Here is a 20,884-nt window from a genome sequence, read left to right as displayed (position 1 = left end):
GGGAGCAGCCGTTAGTGGGCGGGGCTCCCATAGGCTCCGCCCCCACACGGCCACGCCCCCTCGCCGGGCCGGTCTGGCTCCGGCCCCGCCCCCGCTATGGGCGTGTCCCGCCCGCCCCTTCCCGCCGTGGCGGCGCGGGTGTCACGTGGGGCGCGGCCCCGGACGCGGAAGTGCCGTACGGTACCCGCGGGACACACACCGGCAGGTCAGGGCTTCGCGTTTGGGTGCTCCGCGAGCAGCGGCGGGACTGCGCTGCGCACGGCCCGGCTCTGCCGCGGCACGGCCGGCCCCGGCCGCGCTGCCCCGGGGCTGGCTCGGCCCGCGGCGGCTGTGAGCCGCGCGAAGGGTTAAGGTGTCCGAGCTCCCTTCGCGCCCGGGCTGCGCCGTTCTCCCCGGTGTCCTTCCCCCGGGGCTCTGGCCTGAGCCGCCGCGCTGCTCGCTCTGTGCTACTGCCCCCCATGCGGGTAAGGACCCTGGCGAGGCCGTGTGCCAGACCGCCCCTCGCCGCTGCTGCGGGCCGGACCTCGGGGTCTCCATGGGCTTCACTTTTCCTATGAGCGGGCGGCCGAATGGACGCAGCGGTTCCCTAGCTGGTTGATGACTGTAGGCACGGCAGCGGACTGTAGCTGCTTGGGTTTGTTTGCGCTCCGCTCCGACCCTGCTGTCTGTGGCGTCCCCGGTGCGGGTCTGCCGGCTCGCAGCCCCAAGCGGCGCTTCCCTCCAGACCCGCATCCAAATTACAGAGTTTGTTTTAACAAATTTTGGCTATCTGGGGTTTTTTTCCCACTACGACTCTGTAGCTCGGAAATTGACTTGCTGCCAAGCACATCTGCAAGCTCAACCCTTTAATCTATTTGAAAAGCACACTTTTAGGTCCCTCTCTCCTTGTGCCTGTACTTGCAGCTGCCCCGCACTCTCCTCTGCTGGGCGCAGCTCTGCCGCGCCGCGGTGAAATCGGCCGGGACTCCGTGCTGTGTACACGTGCAGAACATACAGTCGGTTTGCCTTGACGAGAGATCTGTGTTTACTTTCATTTCTGTGTTAGATATGCAAGATGCCTTTAACTGTCTTGGCTCAAAGCGTCTGAGAGGAACCGGAGCTCAAGATGAGAACGAACAAAGTGTACAAGCTCGTCATACATAAGAAGGGGTTTGGAGGCAGTGGTTAGTATCTCCTAGCTCATAACAGTGACACCAGCACTCACTTAATTGAAAGCAATTGTTTTATCGATTGTTTTAACAACAGTGAAGATGCAACTTTGATGTAACAAGCAGTATTGCCAGCCAGAGTTTGGAAAGCTCTTTCTAATAACAGGACACAGCAAAATAAAAGAACGTTTATTGGAAGAGACCAAGATTGTATCTAAAAATAAAATTGCTTTATTTTTACTTCTTCCCCTTTTGTTGCAACACTTTTCTCTTAATCTGATGTTTCTGTCACCCTAATGAGTGACACATATGTCAGTGACTTATGAATGCACACAAATGTATTTCTGAGCACTAATAATGGTGCCACTGATTGGATTGCTCCATACTTCTACACTTAAAGCATGCTGATTAATCTTGCTGAGATTCTATAGCTGTCTACTTTCCTGCTGCTGTTCGTTGTATAAGCAGTACAAAAGATGATTCTGGTTGCCTAAATGAGGGACAGTCTTTTGCTGAGCACTTCTGTTGTGAAAGTTCTGTTATTTGAGCTGTTTGTGCCTGCAAGAGTGGCTGATCTGAAGTGGCTGGGGAGGGACCCTGTCAGGTGATGAACAGAAAACGTTTTGCTGATGTGTTCATCTTGATTTGGTGTATCTATATGTGCTAAGCTGTTGTATGCAAACATGCAGGTGTCTGTCTTTAGTATATATCTGTTCACTGCCCTCATTCATTTATGTCTTGTAGATGATGAGCTGGTGGTAAATCCTAAAGTATTTCTTCAAATCAAGCTGGGAGATGTTGTGGAAATTGCCCATCCCAATGATGAATACAGGTGAATTCTCTTTGCTGATATCAGTGAGGTTGGAGCCTGAAAGGATCTGTTCATGTGTAGTGGTTTCTAGAGTGAGAGGCTCTTAGGGCTGACATAACTTTGCTTCAGGATGCTGCCATGATTTTTTCTGTCTAGAGAGAAGGAAAGAGGTTAACTTTAGCAAGAGTGCTTCCTTAAAATTTATGGAATTCTTTGTGTATGGTGGTAGTTTGCTGATCTTCCATAGGTCAAGTAGCACCTGAATATAGAATTGACAATATCTGTATCCTCTTCCTAGATCTGCTGTTACCTGAGGATTATCCTCCTATCTTACAGTATATCCTAGGCAAAATTAAAATTTTGTGGCCTTGTTGTATGAACCTGTTCATCCTGCAGCCTGCATCTGAAAAGCAGTGGTACACTTGTGTGAGGAGCTGAGAAGTTCTTGTGTGACCTAATTTCCCATTTGTAGTGGTATCTTTACCTCAAGAGTACCTTATAATTGTGAAGAATGTAAGGAACAAGGCAGAGAGACAGGTAGAGAGGATGGTGTATGAAGCTTTTTAGAAAATATTAATGTTTCTCTTTAGCTTATCCTGTCCATGTTATAAAATAGTTTTGAGTGTGTGATTTACCAGAGACACTGTTGGTATCTCAACTTATCTATCTTTTTTCTCTTCTCCATTCTAGTCCCCTGCTTCTACAAGTGAAGTCACTGAAGGAAGATTTGCAGAAAGGTAAAACACTAGACTTATGCACAGTAAAATCATAGGAAGGGTGACATGACTGGGCTGTACCTGTGATTAGCTAATGTGTGTATTTTAGATTCATAAGAAAATCAATGCTTTGTCTGTTTAGCAAGGGAAGGATTAGAATTTTAACAGAAAATTAGCAGTTAGTTCTAAATCTGCTTTTGTTTGAATAATGTGAGTGTGCTTTAAACAAACTCGGCTTTTTAGCCTGAAGTTTGTGTTTCATGGCTGTCTCACTGTGCTGGTTTTGTGCCTGTAAAGCACTTGGGAGCTGCTGGGGACATTGACTTCTCTGCTGTCCTTTCTCGTTTTGGGGCAGAGACCATCAGTGTGGATCAGACCGTTGCCCAAGTGTTCCGCCTGCGGCCCTACCAGGATGTCCATGTCAACGTTGTTGACCCAAAGGTGTGTGGGTTGGCCACTGGTTTCCATCCATTCCATCACTGGACTCAAATCAGAGCCCTTTCATTTTCCATCTGCAGTAGTCTGGGGGGAAAAAAGGCATTTATTTTTTATTGAAAGATATTTTAGTCTTCTTCCCTAAGAAAATGAGCGTTAGACTTTTGAATTATTGGTTGGTTTGTTATGTGTCTCTTCTCTTCCTGCCATCTCTGCTCTTTTTTTGAGCTCTGTGATCCTGCTTTAACAGTGCTTGGTAGAAATGTAGACATTTCACATATTTTTAAATTTCAGAAATTCAGGATAACTAGGCACAGTAAAGAAAAACAGTGAGTGGCCTAGTCAAAAGAAGAGCCATGGTCTGGATTTGCATTATTTGATACCACAGAGCCTCTTACAGAGAGACATTGCCTGTAAATGTCCCGACTATTAAAAGAGCTGCAGTCAACTTACATTCTGCACAAGACTAAAAGTTGGAGGAAATAAGGCTTCCTTAATGTCATAAACAATGGCAGTAATTTGTTTCATTTCAGCTTCCAATCTGTACTGAGACTTGTAGCACAGATTTAGTCCTTGGGCTTTTCTTGTCACATTGTGCAATATTTTACAGCTCACAGTAGTTGAGGAACATGCACAGCTTTGGTATTTATTTGTATGGGCTTCCTCCTTTATCTTGCGATTTTAGGGAGATTGGCTAGCATTTGAATAGCCCCTCTTGTAACATTTGGTTACTAAATGAGCAGATTGGTGGGCCCTACTTAAAAACAACCAGTAAAATCTAAGCAGTGTTTTTCATCCATTCCCAGGAGGTGACCTTGGACTTGGTGGAGCTGACATTTAAAGACCAGTACATTGGGCGTGGGGATATGTGGCGACTGAAGAAGAGTTTGGTAAGGCCCCTGGGCAGGGTGCAGGTGATGAACCTTGTGTTTTGCTTACTGTGAAAGAAAAGAAGTGCTTTACAAAATGCAGAGAGACAAAGACAGTGCCAGCAGCTCCTGAGGATCTTGTGCTGTGAGTGGCACATCAGAGTTGGAGAAATAGATGTAAGTGTGTTGTAGAAAAACAAATCCCATCATTTCCTACTCCACTGCTATAATGTTGATTGCTGCCTTGGGCACTGAAAATGCTGTTCAGAGTTTTTTTGCTTATGTTCTGAATTTTAATGATTAACTGCATTTGGAAGGAATTGAAGCCAAGTGTTTTTCAAGCAGAAGTATGCTGACGTGTCCCCTCTCTGAGAGTATCCCTTAATAAGTAGCTATTAGAATATCTTCTGCCTGCATCTCTGAAGTGCAGTCTTCTGCTCCTCTAAGTGCACTGAATTAGGCAAATGATCCCATTTAGAGTTTATCTGTGTTAAAAGTGATTTTCTGTTGTCTATTACAGAGGTTCTGTAGGCTGAGCTATTAGTAGTAACTACCCTGAATGGACTTTATGACTTCTGTTGTAAAAATCACGTTTGAGTGCGAGTGGTTTTTTTGTACATTGTTCTTCTCACTCTGAGCTCTTCTTCTAACACACATAACTTCTCTTTCCTAGGTCAGCACCTGTGCATATGTCACCCAAAAAGTCGAATTTGCAGGTATCAGGTCAGTGCCTCTTGTTACTTATTGCTTTAGCTTCATGAGTTTTAAGTATCCAACTGGAGACTCTTTTCTGAAAAATCCTTCATGTTTCATTGTTCTCTTCCCCATCTACAGATTTGTCTGTACCATGGAGTGGGGGGAGGCTTCAATCTGATTTGGGGTAAAAGAAACTAATAGTAGGGCAGGCAGCTACACTCTGATGAAGGCCAAATAGTTTTATTTTTGTCTCTTAGAATATTACCCCCCCTTCCCAAGCTGTATTAATAGTTTGGGGGGATTACTTCAGTTGGTTTTGGGGTGACACAGGTACAAGGAAATGTGTGGATGCAGAGGGAAATGGCTGGTTGACATCTTTGGGGTTAAACAGCGGGTTTTAACCAAATAAGTCATCCTTGAGTGCAGATTTTGGTACATCTCTTACTTGCTCAAATACTGATTCTCTAATCTTCATATTCAAATATGCTGCACTTCTTTTTTTTCCAGGGCCCAAGCAGGTGAACTGTGGGTAAAGAGTGAGAAAGTCACTTGTGGATACATCAGTGAGGACACCCGGGTAAGAGTTCAGGAAAGAAGTTTTTCCTTTCCTTTTGTAGTTTTCAGGATTTTTGTAGTTCCATCTTTCCTGCAGATTAGTATGGATCATTGGAATTGACTGTGTTGTAAGGTGGAGAGTTGCAAAGAGTTCAGGACAATGAATCATAATTAAACTTCAGCTCTGCTGTGCTGGCCGCACTAGGAATGACTTGTTAGAGGGGAAATGCCAATTTCTTATAGGGGAAATTCCCTGTGATGCAAGGACTACAGTTGTATAAATTGCTGTATAGTTAAGCTCTTCATTTGGGCCTTCTAAAGAAGGTACTTGGTTTTAAATCAGGTCTTGCATTCCTTTGCAGGTGGTCTTCCGCTCCACTTCTGCCATGGTTTATATTTTTATCCAGATGAGCTGTGAAATGTGGGATTTTGATATTTATGGTGCGTAGGTAACTGACCTGCCTGTGACTGGGGATGGTAGCAGCTGTTCTTTCTGCCCCTACTACAAAACTGCCACTACCAGCAAACTAAAATATTCTGTCTTTGGCCTAAGCAGTGCTCCAGGGCATGCTGTGGCCTTTCCTAAGATCTTCCTTGCAGTGCCACCCATTTCTGTCCCTGGCTGTGCCATCCTTTTCCTGTCCCTGTAGGGCCTGGGTACCATTACCTCAGCCCTGAAATCACTGTGAGCATTGGGAAGGTTTTCTATGGATATGAATATGTTGGGTTCAAGGTGCAAGTTTGGGAATCCTGAAGCCAGAAATGTGTGGAAAATCCTGTGCCAAGAGGACCTTGATGGTTTAGATACCTCTTGACATTGGCTTACTGAGGAAGTGAAACCTGCCTTAGCCCAGGCTGAAGTTGGTAACTTCAGTTGGAAGTATTACAACTTTAGGCATTAAGAATGAGTCACTTCTCTATGTCATCCTATTTTTTTTCTGGCTGAATTCTTTAGCAAACCTCTTGCCACTTCCTTTGACCATGTGTTTAGGCGTATGCAACTGGGCAATTATTCAAATCAGAGCAGGGGATCACTTGTGCATTCTATGCCTAAAAGATAGTACAGATGCTTTCCCAGCATGCTGCAAATGTGTTGGAAAAATGAATTAAAGGTCAGATCCTTCTGGCAGTAAGAGTCATGTTTACATCCTATGAAAAAAGGATACCTTTAAATCTTCTAATCATAAAGAAGTCATTCTTTTTAATCTTTTTATCATCTTGTCTTAGTGATATTGCCCTTTATTATGCACACAGCTGCTCAGATTTTAATAAACAGAATTTTCCTAGAATCTTTGGGTTAGATATGCCCCATAGTTGAAGTATCTACTGTTACTGTTAATGCTTGGGAGATTTTTATTTTGCAGGGGATCTATACTTTGAGAAAGCTGTGAATGGTTTCCTTGCTGACCTCTTCACAAAATGGAAGGTAAATAGTTGACTGAGTTCAGTTTTAATTTTTTGTTTTTCTGGACTTGCTCGGGGCATCTCTCTGAACAGTAACACATCAGAATATCAAATTGTTGTTATAAACAAACTGCCAAATGTCTGTTTTCTTAACAAAAATCTAGGCAATTACAGACAGGATCTTCTTTAGAGACTAGAGGAGAGTGCTCCTGGTAAATGTGATATAGCCAAGCAGCACAGAATCTGCAGGATTTTATAACCATTTTGTTATTTGAGAGGCAGGTGGAGCACTAATGCAGATCCATTATTGCCACAGTCTAGATTTTGTTAGTTACCTTTGTTTCTAGGTGTGAGGGAAGAGAGGCTGTTACTGTAGGTATATATGCACAACTTTCTACCAAATGTGACTTTAAAGGTTTTCTTTTTGCATTTGTTCTTCCTGGACAGGAGAAGAATTGCAGCCATGAAGTGACAGTGGTTCTATTTTCAAGAACATTTTATGAAGCAAAATCTATAGGTATGCAAATTCTCTATTTTCATGTTTCCATTTTTAAAGTCTTGTCTCTTGAAAGTTGGTCACGGGCTGACAGGGACTTTTTCTCTTTTTTTAATTGCCATGTTCAAAGTATCAAGCACAGTAGGTACACAGCCATTGTTATGAAATTACTGCAGTGAAAACCTTACATGGAAGAATGCTGCAAATTTTCCTCATCATACTCAAGCTGTCATATTGGTTTAAAAGCAGTTTTTATATTGTGTAGGAGGTCTGATATTTCTCCAAGTACTTTGTTTTTTTGTTTGCTTACTGGGGGCTTTTTTGGGTTTTTTGTTTTGTTTTGTTTTATTTTTAATGGAAATAACAGCTTCTTGCTGGAAAAGATGAGTCATTTCTATACAAGAGCATGAGATGAGATGTGCTTTTCCTTCCATTTCAGATGAGTTTCCTGAAACGCATCGTGCGTCAATTCGGCAGGACCACGAGGGAAGATATTATGAAGATTTTTACAAGTATATTTTCCTCCCAATTCTTTTCACCTCTTGTCCCACAGTGTTTATACAACCTGATGCATCCTTTTTTGTGCATTTCTTTATAGTTTGCTCATCCCTTCTCACTTCCCCTCATGGCTTCCTTTCATGGCCCTCACCAGGTTGTGTTTTTTGTAGAGTCGTGGTTCAGAATGAGAGGCGGGAAGAGTGGACCTCCTTGCTTGTGACCATTAAAAAGCTTTTCATCCAGTATCCTGTGTTGGTACGACTTGAGCAAGCAGGTACAAGAATCCTCCTTTCCCTGCTTTTATCCTTTGCTCTCTATTTTTTTGTTATTTTTCAGCTTGTCAGTAAACTATCCAGTTTCAGTTGGAGTCTGGTGTTGTGCTACTTAGTGCTCTCCTGTCTGGGCAATTCCCCTCAGTCCTTCTGTGGAACTTAATAACATCAATTTTGCTTGTAACTTTTGAGCTAATAGTTAGTTACTAAATAGTATTTAGTACAGATGTAATTTTCTGTGGGTTTTTTATTATATAAAGCTGGTATACAGGAATGATGATTTTTTTTTTTCCCTTCTGAATACTTTTCCAGAGGGCTTTCCTCCAGGTTACAATTCTACCTCAGCACAAGGGAACTACTTGGAGGCAATAAATCTTTCATTCAATGGTAAGTTATGAGCAGTGGGTAAAAATATACAGGGGAAGAACCATTCAAGCAGCTGCCAGTAAATGGCTGTGGACTTCTGTTAATTTTTCCTCAATACTGTGAAGAGAAGGGGAATATTAGGTGGTCACCTGTTGTGTTTTATCTTCTTTTTGCCAGGGTTGGGATTAAACACCAGACATTGTTTCATGTTCAGACTCTTAATTTTTATCTACATTTGTCTCACAAACCCTGTGCTCTACAGCACTTCTAGCTAACAAACTAAAAATGGAGCCCCATCTTTCTCTCTATAAGGCCTTTTAAGGATAAACTGTCCAATTAAGAAATGACACCTAAGTTATTTTTGCTTTTAACCCAATAACCAACCACTGAATATCCCCAAAATGTGGACTTTTCTATCCAGTTACAAAATGCCACCTAGACCCATAAAGAAGGTGAAAAAGAAGGACTAGCCTCTGCCCTAAAACCTTCATCTTGCTTTATATATATTACCATATTCTAAAATCTTAATTTCTAAGTTTTCCACCATGTGATATTACACACTTCTATTCAAGCTACACACCCACAATCCCAGTGCCATCACTCAGTTTTGGAAGCCTCCTCCACAGCCTCAGGTCAAATGCAGTGTTTTCAGGGGGTCAGTGCCTGTCAGCACAGAAAGTCCAAAGTTCTCAGTGCCCAGGGTTCCAACAGTCCCCTGCCTTGCTCTGACAAGGAACCTCCAGGGTGTTTTAGGAGTGTTTGTGCCTTCTCTCTGGCAGTGTTTGACAAGCATTACATCAACCGCAACTTTGACCGCACGGGGCAGATGTCGGTGGTGATCACCCCGGGCGTGGGCGTGTTCGAGGTGGATCGGCTCCTCATGATCCTCACCAAGCAGCGCATGATTGACAATGGTAAACGTCTGCCTGCAGCCTCTCTGGAGGCAAACACGGGCTTGGGAAAGATCCAGCTTCTTCTGGCTGTGAAAAAGTGTCTACTGTGAGCTGTGTGCTCTGGGAGGAAGGGCTACAGCTGCAAGACTTGTGTCTGCACTCCTATTGAAATGAGCAGACTTTCAGAGTGCTTACAGGCATTTACTTTTGTTTGTGGTAGAGAGCTTCACACCTGTCTGTGCAAATCTTTCTCTTAAAGAATAATCTTGCATGAGTTGCCTTCATGTAGAAAAATAATTTCTCATATCCCCACAGGTATTGCTGGTTTGTAACCATACCATGGGACCATTAACTTCCACTTTTAGTATTATTGCTTCTTGTAATATGATATAAATACATACTGGGTCTTCAATTCTGTTTTGGCTTAGCATATCACTCCTGCTTGGTCAACAGCTGAACTCTACTGTCATCTGTTTACAGGGATAGGTGTGGATTTGGTGTGCATGGGAGAGCAACCCTTGCATGCTGTACCACTCTTTAAGGTAAGGCTGCTTTCCCTTCTCTCTGTTCCTGCCATGAACGTTACTATTATTGTGACTTGCTGTTAATTGCTCCTGAATTACTCTTACAGCTCCATAATCGCTGTGGGCCTGGTGACTCACGAATGGGTGATGACTACAATATCCCACACTGGATAAATCATAGGTAGGTGAATTCTATCAGCATTTGCTAAATGCTTCTGTTTTGCTTTACTCTTCATAGTCTCTTCTTTTTCTTTTTTCACTTTTATCTCTTCTGCTTTCCTTGTGAAGCAAAGGAAATATTACATTACTCTTGCAGAACTCTGGCCATTAATGCAACCTAACAGCAATGACAGGGTTTTCAAACAGCTGGTGTGAATCACTAGAGTTGGGTAAATCGGAATGAGTTGTGTAAATGGCACAATGGATGTGGATGTCTTTCCGACAGAAATGTCTCTCTGTGGAAGGAGAAAATGAGCTGAGCAATGCAGGTGTTAAGAAGTGTCTAGGCTGAGGCTGTACAAGTGTCAAAGGCCTGTCTTTAAGCAAAGTGTAGCTTCTCTCAACCATCCCTCAGTGTTTTCCATACTTTTTTTATGCACAGAACGGTGTCCCATTTTCTGTATCCAATAGCTAACTCGGGTTCCTGGTCTGTTTACTTGTAGCAAACCAACTGTGTTGAGTTCTTAAAGCCACATTGTTTCTTCTTTCAGTTTCTACACTTCCAAAAGTCAACTCCTGTGTAACAGCTTCACTCCACGGATCAAGCTGGCAGGAAGGAAGGTGGGAACCTTTCTGATTTATATTTTCCTACTAGTTTGTCAGATCCCTCTTCTCAGTCAACCATCACAAGTATTCCAAGAGCTTGTTGGAATACTTGTGATGCTTGGAAACATGATGTTGGAAACAAGATGTTGGAAACAACTAAGTTTCTGTGTTAAAAGGCTGTGAAAGCAAAGCTGCAAGGTTTGTTGTAGGGAATTTGAATGTATGAATAGTTTGTAGGTCTTTCCTTTCTACATAAAACTGTGTGAGAAATGTTTTGGTCACCATAAAAATTAGTTTCATTCTGTAACAAAGAACTCTCTGGAGAGGAAGAAGTGTGTTGAGCACTGTGTTTTTCACACAGCTTTGTGAGCAACTATCAGTATTTAATATTTCTGAAGTTGTCTGGCTGCCTCATTGGGTTAGCAAGCTGAACTTTGTCTGCTTGTCACACTGGGGATGTTTCCTTAGAACATGCTGACTGATTCCCTTCCCTACGTCTTTTCTGTTGCTCTCTTTTTTTTTCTTGTTTGTTTTTTTTTTGGTCACTTCACGTTTCCTTTGTTGGACCCTCCAGCCACTGACTGAGAAAGCAAAGAGTAGTCGTGATGCCTGTGAGTAATTCTGTTCTGGAATGATGTGTCCCAATGACCCCAGCCTAACAAACAGCTGCAGTAAGAGTGACACTTTAGCACAAGGGAGGGACAATTGTTACAGAAAAACATCAAACCCAGATTTGATACTCGGGATGCTAATGTGCATGTGCCAGTTGACTTCTTGGCAATTATTCAGTTAGTGTTTAGAATGTATGGGAGGAAAGACAAAATCAGCCAGCCTGATTCAGACACCAATTTTGATAATTGAGCTGCTCTGCTCATTACACTTTGGGGTACTTTTTGGAGTAGATACTTTGCCTACAGGTGAGAGGTGTATACTCTGACTTGAAGACCTTGAACATTCTCGGAAGAGGTTCCAGTGCTGTATGATTTTTATTTCAGCATTAGGAGCACCAAAGGATGCTGAGAATGCCTTGCCTATCCAGGTGGATTATGATGGCTATGATGCCCAGGTGTTCAGGCTGCCAGGCCCATCCAGAGCCCAGCGCTGTAGCACTTTCAGGTGAGAGGCTTGGGAGTGCACTGCTTCTGGAGCAGCCGTGTTATGTGTGCTTGAGACATCAAATACTTGGAGAAATACGAGGAGAATTGATCTCCACATGCTCACAGTTGAACAAAAAGCTTCATCTGTACCTGATCTTCATGACTGGTTGTCTGGTGTTTTACTTCTAAAGCAGTGTGTGGGGTCTAGGAAAAGGCATAAATATATTTTTTCCTTAAATCTTTAATTTTGTTTGAAATGGAATAAAGCTAGTCTTTCTACCAGATTTTGCTCGGAGGTTAAGGAAGTATTTACTCATTAGGCTTGCACAGAGTTATAGAACTAGATTGTTTGATGCACTGCTTAGTAACTGGTGAACAGAGTGGCGAGGAATCCTCTCTGAAAATGATGCCTGTCTGAATGAGAGAAGAGGCAGAAAAGCTGGGTGCAGGTTCTCATCTATTCCATGTTCTTTTGTCTGAGGAGAAAGCTGATTATGTTCAGGTTCTGGCCAAATTCATGGAATAAACTATAAATTTCAGTGCTTTTTCAGAAATACGGAGTTGACAAGCTTGTTTTGAAGTACTTTTTAAACTTTCCTTCTTTCAGTAGTATTGCCTAACTCCAAGCATGTGAACTCACTTGTTAATATGTTAATTTGAGCAGCCTGTAGGAACCAATGGCGAAAGATGCCAGCACAATTTAAATAGTTCATAATTCCAAGTATTTTCCCTATAGCTACATGTTCCTGGCACTGTAGGCTGAGGTCTGGTATCTGCTATAGGCCACATCTCTACCAGATTGGTGTGGTGTCTGTAGGATTGCAGGGGGAATCAGGCAGGCCCATTCACAGTGTCCTTGTTGTGCTGTGTGATGCACAGAAGTATAAATTATCTAGGCAGTCAAAAAAAGATAATGATGGCTTCCCTGCAATGCTCTTCTTGAGTTCACCTGCTGAACATGGAGTCTTTGGCATGGCTTGGGCCTGTTGCACCCTGGTAAGGTGGGCATGAGTGTTATTATAAATGAAAAGAAGCCAATTAAAAATAACAGAATTTATTTAACAAATTAAAAAGACAATTAAAAAGCCACAGTAAAATTGGACAACATCCATCGAATGTTGGGTGGGCAGAGTGACATTAACAACAGTAGCATCCAACCTCAACCACACACCCTATGTCCTGGTGTAAGGGTTTTTATACGGTTTATTTGTCCTGAGGCTAAGTCCATTGAAAGTCCAGATATTGATGTATCTCTTTATTTCCAAGCGAGGTCTAGACAGAGGTTCCCATAAGTGTGAGAAGATGTTGATAGTCTTCCTGGATCTTGTCTTTGGGGTGCTGATTTAATCATCCTCCGGATCCCCACCGAGACTGACATCAGATGTCCAGCAGCTGTTAAGTGGAGGCCCATCACTGATGAATGGGCCATCTCCAGTCCGGCCATGTAATTTCTGTTGCAAATTTTGTGGTTTCACAGCTTGCACCCTTGGAATCTCGGAGATACCCTGGAGCAGCTTTTAATAAACCAAGTCTTTGATACACGAATTTATACATTACATTTCCCAGAGTGTGTTTGCTGTCAGCAGGTCGGTGAGGGAGAGGGAGAGCCGCACCAGGAAGAGCTCCAGCTCGTACGACGTGTCGTGCAGCCCCTCGCTGCAGAGCCGCACACTGCCCCCCGAGGAGGTGAGGAGCCAGGCTTCTGACGACAGCTCCCTGGGCAAGATCTCCAACATCCTCATGATCCCGCGGCCTCACCTGCACCAGTGTGAAGTCAGCAGCTCCTTGGGCTATACCAGCACCAGAGGTCAGCCTGGGGCACGTTGGGGCACAAGGGGGAGGTTTGTGTTGGCCACTGCCAGGCCAGCACAGTGGAGATGGTGCTTGGTTTGGCACTTATGGTGCAGCTTTTCCATAGCTCCAGCTGCATGTGCATTCTCCCTTTGTCATCCTTGTCCAATTCCATTGCTTTTTTTTAATGGCTTGTCCTAAATAGAAGTGTCCTGACACTGATTTGCTCTTTTCCCTTGCCTATTGCCTTCTTTAGTACTTAACTATTCTCCTGTGCCTGCCTGACAGTGTGGACATACACAAGGAGCTTGTATTATCCAGGTCACCTATAATCTGTCGAATCAGAACTGGCCTTGGCAGTGAGCCCTGGGGGACCCTGCTTATAACATCTCTCTGTGGGGATTTGTTGTCAAACCTCACTTTCTAGATCCTTCCTTTTGACAGTGTACTGCTGAGCTGTCTCAATGTGCTATCAGTGCTTTTCTTCCTTTCCAATTTATTTTTTTCTCAGGCAGTCCACAGTATCTTCCACAAATCCAGCTCATTTCTAGGCAAATTGTAGTCCTCCTGCAACTGCTTCATCTTCTGTAAAATTCTGTCCCTGAAGGCTCTTCATGTTTTTTTCATGCAGCGCTGTGTGACACTGGTACCATATTTATCCTGTCACAGGAATCACAGTTATTGGTGTGGGGCTGCTCTCACACAGCGTACTTGACATCAGATCTGCCGTTCTTGTTTTCCCCTTCTGTCAGTTAATACAACTCTTTTCTTTCTTTGCTGTTTCTGTTACTTCCTTAGTTTGGAGGATCATTGTGTGACCCAGCTGAAGGTGTTCAGCAGGATGAGGATGTGTGTGGATTAGGACTGGCAGGGAGGGAAGAGTCAAACAAACTGAGGTTTTTCACATGTTGTATTTGACAATATAGAATGGTAAATGAGACCCTTCCTTCTCTCTGGGATTTCCACTTTTGGGCAGAGTAATTGCCACTTACCTACCTTAGTATATTTTTTATCCTGTTTCTAAATAACTGCACTTCTGTTCTACACTGAACAGTGACAGCTATCTGGTATCTTGTGAAGATCATGTCCCATGTCTTCTGGGAGTAATCTCTGATTTCAGTGCTCATATCTGAGTGCCAAAGAAAAGGCATGTGTACAAAGCTCAGCTGTGGCTTCTGCTGTGTCTTTGGTACTTATCCTGAAGCTTCTGTTATGTCAGTCTTTTTCTCAAGAACTCTCAAAGGTCTGAGTAACTCCTCATAACTGGCTTAGCAAGTGGTTTCTTTATGGATTCATTTAGTGGAAGTTTACAGTTTACAGCAGTTCTGTAGTGGCAGATGGAGTAATGCTTTTACTTGTCTGGGTTCTTGTTTACGTTGTAACTTTGAGGCTGAATAGGATTTGCTTTCCGCCTCTCCTGCTTGCTTATTTCTTAGGTCTTATTTCCCCTTACCCTGGGCAACCCCTACATCCCGGAGCAGTGAATTCTCTTGTGCTGGTCTCCTGCGGGCTCTCAGGCCGGCTGGGCTGTGTTTTGCAGATTTCCTGGAGAACCCGCTGGAGTCTCAGCAGCGCGACTCGAGCGCCCCGGGGCGGTTCCACGTGGGCAGCGCCGAGTCGCTGCTGCACATCCGGCCGGGCGGGTACGCGCCGCAGCGCGCCCTCATCAACCCCTTCGCGCCGTCCCGCATGCCCATGAAGCTGACCTCCAACCGCCGGCGCTGGATGCACACCTTCCCCGTGGGTGAGCTGCCCCCAGCACAGCCTGCTGTGCCTCGTCCTCGCCGGGATTAGCGCAGCAACACCGCCAGGGAGAACCGTGGGGTATTAAAGTGTTCTGCACATTACACTCGTCTTTACACAAAATGAGTGTGCAGGCCTGAGCGATCCTCTTCTGGGAAATACCTCTATTTGCAAACGGGCAGCAACAGGTACAGAACATTTCCCTGTTGAAGGGAATTGTAACTACAAATTGGGTTGATTTTCTGATGCTGAATTGTTGCATAATTGTTTAATGCCGTGTAAGTGGGCCCTCCAAAATGTTTTTTAAAATATTGTGCTTCACTTGCCTTCAGAGACGGCAGAGGTTCAAGGCTTTGAAGATTTTGTGAACATGCTTGATGTCTATTAGCTCTCATTGCCTATGCTGTTGGCAAAAGAAGGGTACAAGCAACTGAGGAATCAGTGCAGATGTGGTGATCAGTGATCCAATTGTGACTGTGTAGGTCCCTCAGGAGAAGCCATCCAGATCCACCATCAAACCCGCCAGAACATGGCAGAAATGCAGGGCAGTGGGCAGCAGGATTTGACACATTCCTCTGCGGAGCTGCTGGAGCTGGCTTACCATGAGGCAACTGGCAGGTGAGCCATTTGCTCAGTCTTCAGTGTTGGGTTTATGGACCATGAAATCGAATCTGGAGATAACCAGCGAAGCTGTATTTGTCTCCAGAGGGGATGTGAGTAGCTGGTTCTTTGCTGTCCTGTAAAGGCAGTGCTTTGGTTATTGCTGGAGGCAAAGAACATACAGTATGGACAGATATGCAATGCTGTCACAGCCTTTTCTGTGCTGCCCTCATGCCCTCCCATCGCTGCCAACATCAGTGAGGGGAGAGCTTCGTTCCACCTCAGCTGAGGCAGAGGGCCTGAGGGCCTGTAACATTTTCTAACAGCAGCGATGGCCCGAGTGGGGAAGGTTGTACAAAACAGTCTGCTTTGTTTCTCTGCAGACACGTCAGCTCTCGGCACCCAGGGGACGGCGGCTCCTTCCTGAGTTTCGGCGGGGCGGAGGAGTACGGGCACGGGCCGGGGGCCGGCCCCGGGGCAGGTACGGGCACGGGCCGGGGGATGGGGCAGGTACGGGAACGGGCCGGGGGATGGGGCAGGTACGGGAACGGGAATGGGGATGGGGCAGGTACGGGAACGGGCCCGGGGATGGGGCAGGTACGGGAACGGGCCGGGCCGGGCCCGGGGCAGGTACGGGAACGGGCCGGGCCGGGGGATGGGGCAGGTACGGGAACGGGCCGGGGGATGGGGCAGGTACGGGAACGGGCCCGGGGATGGGGCAGGTACGGGAACGGGCCGGGGGATGGGGCAGGTACGGGAACGGGCCCGGGGATGGGGCAGGTACGGGAACGGGCCCGGGGATGGGGCAGGTACGGGAACGGGCCCGGGGATGGGGCAGGTACGGGAACGGGCCCGGGGATGGGGCAGGTACGGGAACGGGCCCGGGGATGGGGCAGGTACGGGATCGGGCCGGGGGATGGGGCAGGTACGGGATCGGGCCGGGGGATGGGGCAGGTACGGGAACGGGCCCGGGGATGGGGCAGGTACGGGAACGGGAATGGGGATGGGGCAGGTACGGGAACGGGCCCGGGGATGGGGCAGGTACGGGAACGGGCCCGGGGATGGGGCAGGTACGGGAACGGGCCCGGGGATGGGGCAGGTACGGGAACGGGCCCGGGGATGGGGCAGGTACGGGAACGGGCCCGGGGATGGGGCAGGTACGGGAACGGGCCCGGGGATGGGGCAGGTACGGGAACGGGCCCGGGGATGGGGCAGGTACGGGAACGGGCCCGGGGATGGGGCAGGTACGGGATCGGGCCGGGGGATGGGGCAGGTACGGGATCGGGCCGGGGGATGGGGCAGGTACGGGAACGGGCCCGGGGATGGGGCAGGTACGGGAACGGGCCCGGGGATGGGGCAGGTACGGGAACGGGAATGGGGATGGGGCAGGTACGGGAACGGGCCGGGGGATGGGGCAGGTACGGGAACGGGCCCGGGGATGGGGCAGGTACGGGAACGGGAATGGGGATGGGGCAGGTACGGGAACGGGCCCGGGGATGGGGCAGGTACGGGAACGGGCCGGGCCCGGGGGATGGGGCAGGTACGGGATCGGGCCGGGGATGGGGCAGGTACGGGAACGGGCCCGGGGGATGGGGCAGGGCTCAGCACGGGGTGGGGACAAGCACTGCAAAGAACCGAGAGAATCAGGAATGGGAAAACACAGACCTCTTAGGGCACTTGGACTTCTTGTGGATGGTAGTTCTTTGGGTTGTTTTGTTGGTTTTAGTTTGGTTTTGTATAATGTATCTACTTCTCTATGTGTGTCTTATATAAGGCATATTATGGAAAGATGCTCATTGTTTACTGATAATAAGCTCTCAGGCAGTAACTGAGTTCCATAATAACAAAGCAGTGATGTTCAGACACCAAAAATAACTAAATATGCACTGTTGTTCAGAAGCCTTTTTTTTTTCCTTGTTTGGGTTGCCTTGAGCTGTTATCCTTTAGAGAGAAGGTGTGTCTGCACTTTCACTTGAAGATTAGCTCTATCTTCCTGAACTTACCCAGACACCTGAATTAGTGGAAATTCTCAACATTTCTTTTCAGCCCTGTAAATGGAACAACATGCCATGCTAAGCATTCTGCTGTGTTGTCTGTTTTTTGTGACCTACCCTCTACTTTTGTGGCTATGCATATTAGCTAGGCCCATGGAAAAAAGTTGAGCTTTAGGGCTACAGCATTCAAGACTTAGGTTCTTTTCTCAAAACCAATTTAAAGATTTTTTTAATAATAAAATTGCCCTTCAGAATTGCATTGGATTAAGACAATTTTGTTTTCCCGTATACTTTGTAGAGCCATAAAAAAGTTAGCAGACTTAATTTTCTTGTGCCTCATCTTGTATTCACATAAAAATTATTTTCTGTTGTTTTCTTTTGTGAATTTAATCTGATTACATTTGATTTTCTTGCTTTACATTTTTAGTATTTTCTGGCTTCCAGATAGGCTCTGTTTGGTTTTGCAATTGCTGAGCTGCATTTCAGCTGGGTGCAGTTAGCACAGTGTAAATGCAGAGCATGCCCTGGCAATAAACATTGCTTGGGTTTTACAGAATCTCTTTGTGTCTGTAGGCCCTCACCTGTCTATAGGGGCCACACTGGGTACTTAGTGACTGGACTCAGAGTTCTCCCTTATGCTTTGAGTCACCTATGAAATGAAGCAGTTTGGGGGAGGAGTTGTGTTTTTTTTTAATTTCCAAAAATGCGGTTTCTTATGGAGTGTGGTTCACCTCTGCTGCCAGCAGCATGGTTTGGTGCACCACGGGCTTCAGAGTGCAAACTGATGCCATCCATTTCCCTTGGGGCTCGGGGTGTTGTCGCTCTTGCCCCGCAGATGGAGGTGGTAGCTCAGACAAGTGAATCCCGTTGCAGTTCCCGGTGTGGATGGCAGATGGCAGGAGGAGCTGGTGAAAGGTGAATGCCACTCCGAGCCAGCTCTTCTGTGGGTTACTGCCATCACCACGGAGCAGATATCCACCCTTTCTCGGCGTTGGTAGCAGTTTCCTGGGTTAATCTACCTCAGCTAGTTTTAAATAATAGTTCCTTTTAAATGCTTGGAGGCTTGCTGAAATTTTTATTTTGATAAGTGGCTTTGAAGGCAGCAGTTTTTCTTGTCTCCTTAGCAGCTCTTTTTCTCTCATGTGCCACGCCAGCTTGTTTATAGGAGTTTATGGCATCTACTTTTCAGGATGTTTCACCGTTTTAGGGAGGAGGGTTTTGTTTGGTTTTTAGCCACTGAGCACTTCTAGTGAGATGTTCAAATTTGATCAAAGATGTATTTTTTCCTCATTAATTGGCTTAGTGGTTTTTTCTGCTGTGCAGAACCCTGAGATGTTCCATGCAGAGAAATTCTGTATCTTAAAACATCATCACTCTTATGATTTCTCTTTATTTGAAATTCAAGAGAAGTGCATAGTTGCTTAAAATAAAACACATTTCTTTCTTGTAGGGGTGAACCTCAAAACTCAGAACAAGGATTCCTTGGAAGATGCTGTCTCTAATTCTCCAGATCCAAGTAAGCAGGAGAAAGGTTTGGAAGAGAGTTTGCATAGGTGGGAAGATGGGGAGGGAAAGGGCATGTACATATATAGAGGCATCAGGAGGTGGTAGGCAAGAAACTGAGGAGCCTCCTTGGCTTTTGGCAGGGGTTTATTTTGGCCTCCAGTAATTTGCAGGATCTGCCTGTGCTGTCTCACTGTGATTGCAGTTCTGTAGCTCTTAAGAACATGTGAAGCTGTTTGTTGTGTTACAGCTGAAATTCTTTCCTTACCAGACACTATTATGCAAAAAAAACTTGTATCTGCCTCTCAGTATGAGAAGTTTGTTTGGTACAAGTTTGTTGAAGTAGAATCAGTACAGTCAGTTTCTGAATTTGGTACCGTTTACTGAGAAATATTTGCCTTCACTTCCTAGAGAAACAAGTGTGTCACTGCTTAAGAAAGCTTTTTCTTTGTAGCAGCCTGTCCTGTATTGCTTTCTTGAGCAGTGTTCTCACTGTTGGTGTTAACACTTTTATAGTAAAATATATTTGTCTGTGGGATCTCTATGACAAGAAGTTAAGCATCAGTAGGTGATAGAGATTGTTTGAATTGGGTCAGAATGTAATGCAGTGGTGAGCTGATGACTTGGTATAATCTAGTTAGCTTTACCTTTTTAATGTCTAGTTTTACATCCCTGTAATTTCAAAACTGCAGCATAACTCTAGGAAAGGGTGTGGGAAAAGATTGCTTTCCAAGTTACTATTTTTCTGGTCTTCCCACCCCTCTGGGTAGATCTTCTGTTTTTATAACTGTGGAAATACTTCCTTTTCTGCTGTTGTGCTATTCCAGAAAGAGGCTGGTCTGTCATTCTTTCTCTCCTCCTCTCCAGCTCCTTCTACAGTTATCTAGGATGCAGAACTGGTCTGATTTTCTTGTTCAGACTTGGAATGTTGATCTGTTTATTAATAATCAGTAACTGCACCTGACTTGCTGTAATTTTGGAAGAGCAGTGGCTATGTCAGCTCTAGCTTTCAATCGAGAGGAAATTAAATGTATTAACTTTGAATGCCTTTTGCATGATGGGATTGAATCAGCATGTGCACTGCATTGTTTAACAAACTCTGTCTCTTTCTCTCCCTCCCTTCTTCTCATCCTCTTTTCTTTTTCCCTTCCCATTCCACACCCCTTTTTCTCCCCGTTCACTTTACGCCGACCCTGTTTCTTGTTTCTCATTCTCGTTAACTCTCCTCCTGGTGCACTTTCATCCTGCTCCGCACCCTGTTTTTCCATGGGTGACCCCCCGTGCCCCCCTTGTGTGCCCCCATGACACGACGAGGCAGTTCTGACGCTGTCTGCTCCCCCCATAGTGCCAGGCTTCTGTTGTACAGTGGGAGTGGACTGGAAATCCCTCACTACCCCAGCCTGCCTCCCTCTCACCACGGATTACTTCCCCGACCGCCAGAGCCTGCAGAACGATTACACCGAGGGCTGCTACGACCTGCTGCCAGAGGCTGACATTGACAGGTTTGGCCAGCACCTCCTCTCTACAGCCCTGTGCTTAAGGAGCAGGTGATGGAAGAGGATCACTGCAGTCTGTACAAGTGAATGATGTTGGATTGCTAACAGAGCAGCACAATTATTATGGTTTTCTTTTTTCTCCGGTGATAGCTTTGGACTTTTTCTGATGTTCCCACCTATGGTGTGCTCCATAGATTTTTTTTTTGTTAGAA

General features: G+C 45.6%; 1 protein-coding gene across 1 annotated transcript in view; it reads left to right on the top strand.

The window, feature by feature from the left end:
- Positions 1-147: 147 nt before the first annotated feature.
- The window catches only part of DEPDC5 (DEP domain containing 5, GATOR1 subcomplex subunit), a 36,454-nt gene continuing 15,717 nt past the window's right edge, over positions 148-20,884 (top strand). The window contains 26 exon segments of the mRNA XM_066331245.1: positions 148-464; positions 1,046-1,163; positions 1,893-1,980; positions 2,650-2,696; positions 3,031-3,116; positions 3,917-4,000; positions 4,653-4,702; positions 5,183-5,252; positions 5,593-5,671; positions 6,595-6,656; positions 7,082-7,151; positions 7,570-7,642; positions 7,799-7,902; positions 8,213-8,287; positions 9,046-9,180; positions 9,640-9,701; positions 9,791-9,864; positions 10,394-10,463; positions 11,023-11,059; positions 11,444-11,564; positions 13,132-13,352; positions 14,877-15,080; positions 15,562-15,697; positions 16,063-16,160; positions 19,124-19,189; positions 20,522-20,678. Of these exon segments, the coding sequence (XP_066187342.1) occupies positions 1,106-1,163; positions 1,893-1,980; positions 2,650-2,696; positions 3,031-3,116; positions 3,917-4,000; positions 4,653-4,702; positions 5,183-5,252; positions 5,593-5,671; positions 6,595-6,656; positions 7,082-7,151; positions 7,570-7,642; positions 7,799-7,902; positions 8,213-8,287; positions 9,046-9,180; positions 9,640-9,701; positions 9,791-9,864; positions 10,394-10,463; positions 11,023-11,059; positions 11,444-11,564; positions 13,132-13,352; positions 14,877-15,080; positions 15,562-15,697; positions 16,063-16,160; positions 19,124-19,189; positions 20,522-20,678 (2,327 nt within the window). The 5' untranslated portion in view covers positions 148-464; positions 1,046-1,105.

The sequence above is a fragment of the Sylvia atricapilla genome, chromosome 17 (assembly GCF_009819655.1).
Source record: "Sylvia atricapilla isolate bSylAtr1 chromosome 17, bSylAtr1.pri, whole genome shotgun sequence".
In the NCBI taxonomy this organism is placed as follows: domain Eukaryota; kingdom Metazoa; phylum Chordata; class Aves; order Passeriformes; family Sylviidae; genus Sylvia; species Sylvia atricapilla.
The sequence above is the reverse complement of the archived record's forward strand: the minus strand, read 5'-3'. Positions and strand labels throughout refer to the sequence as shown.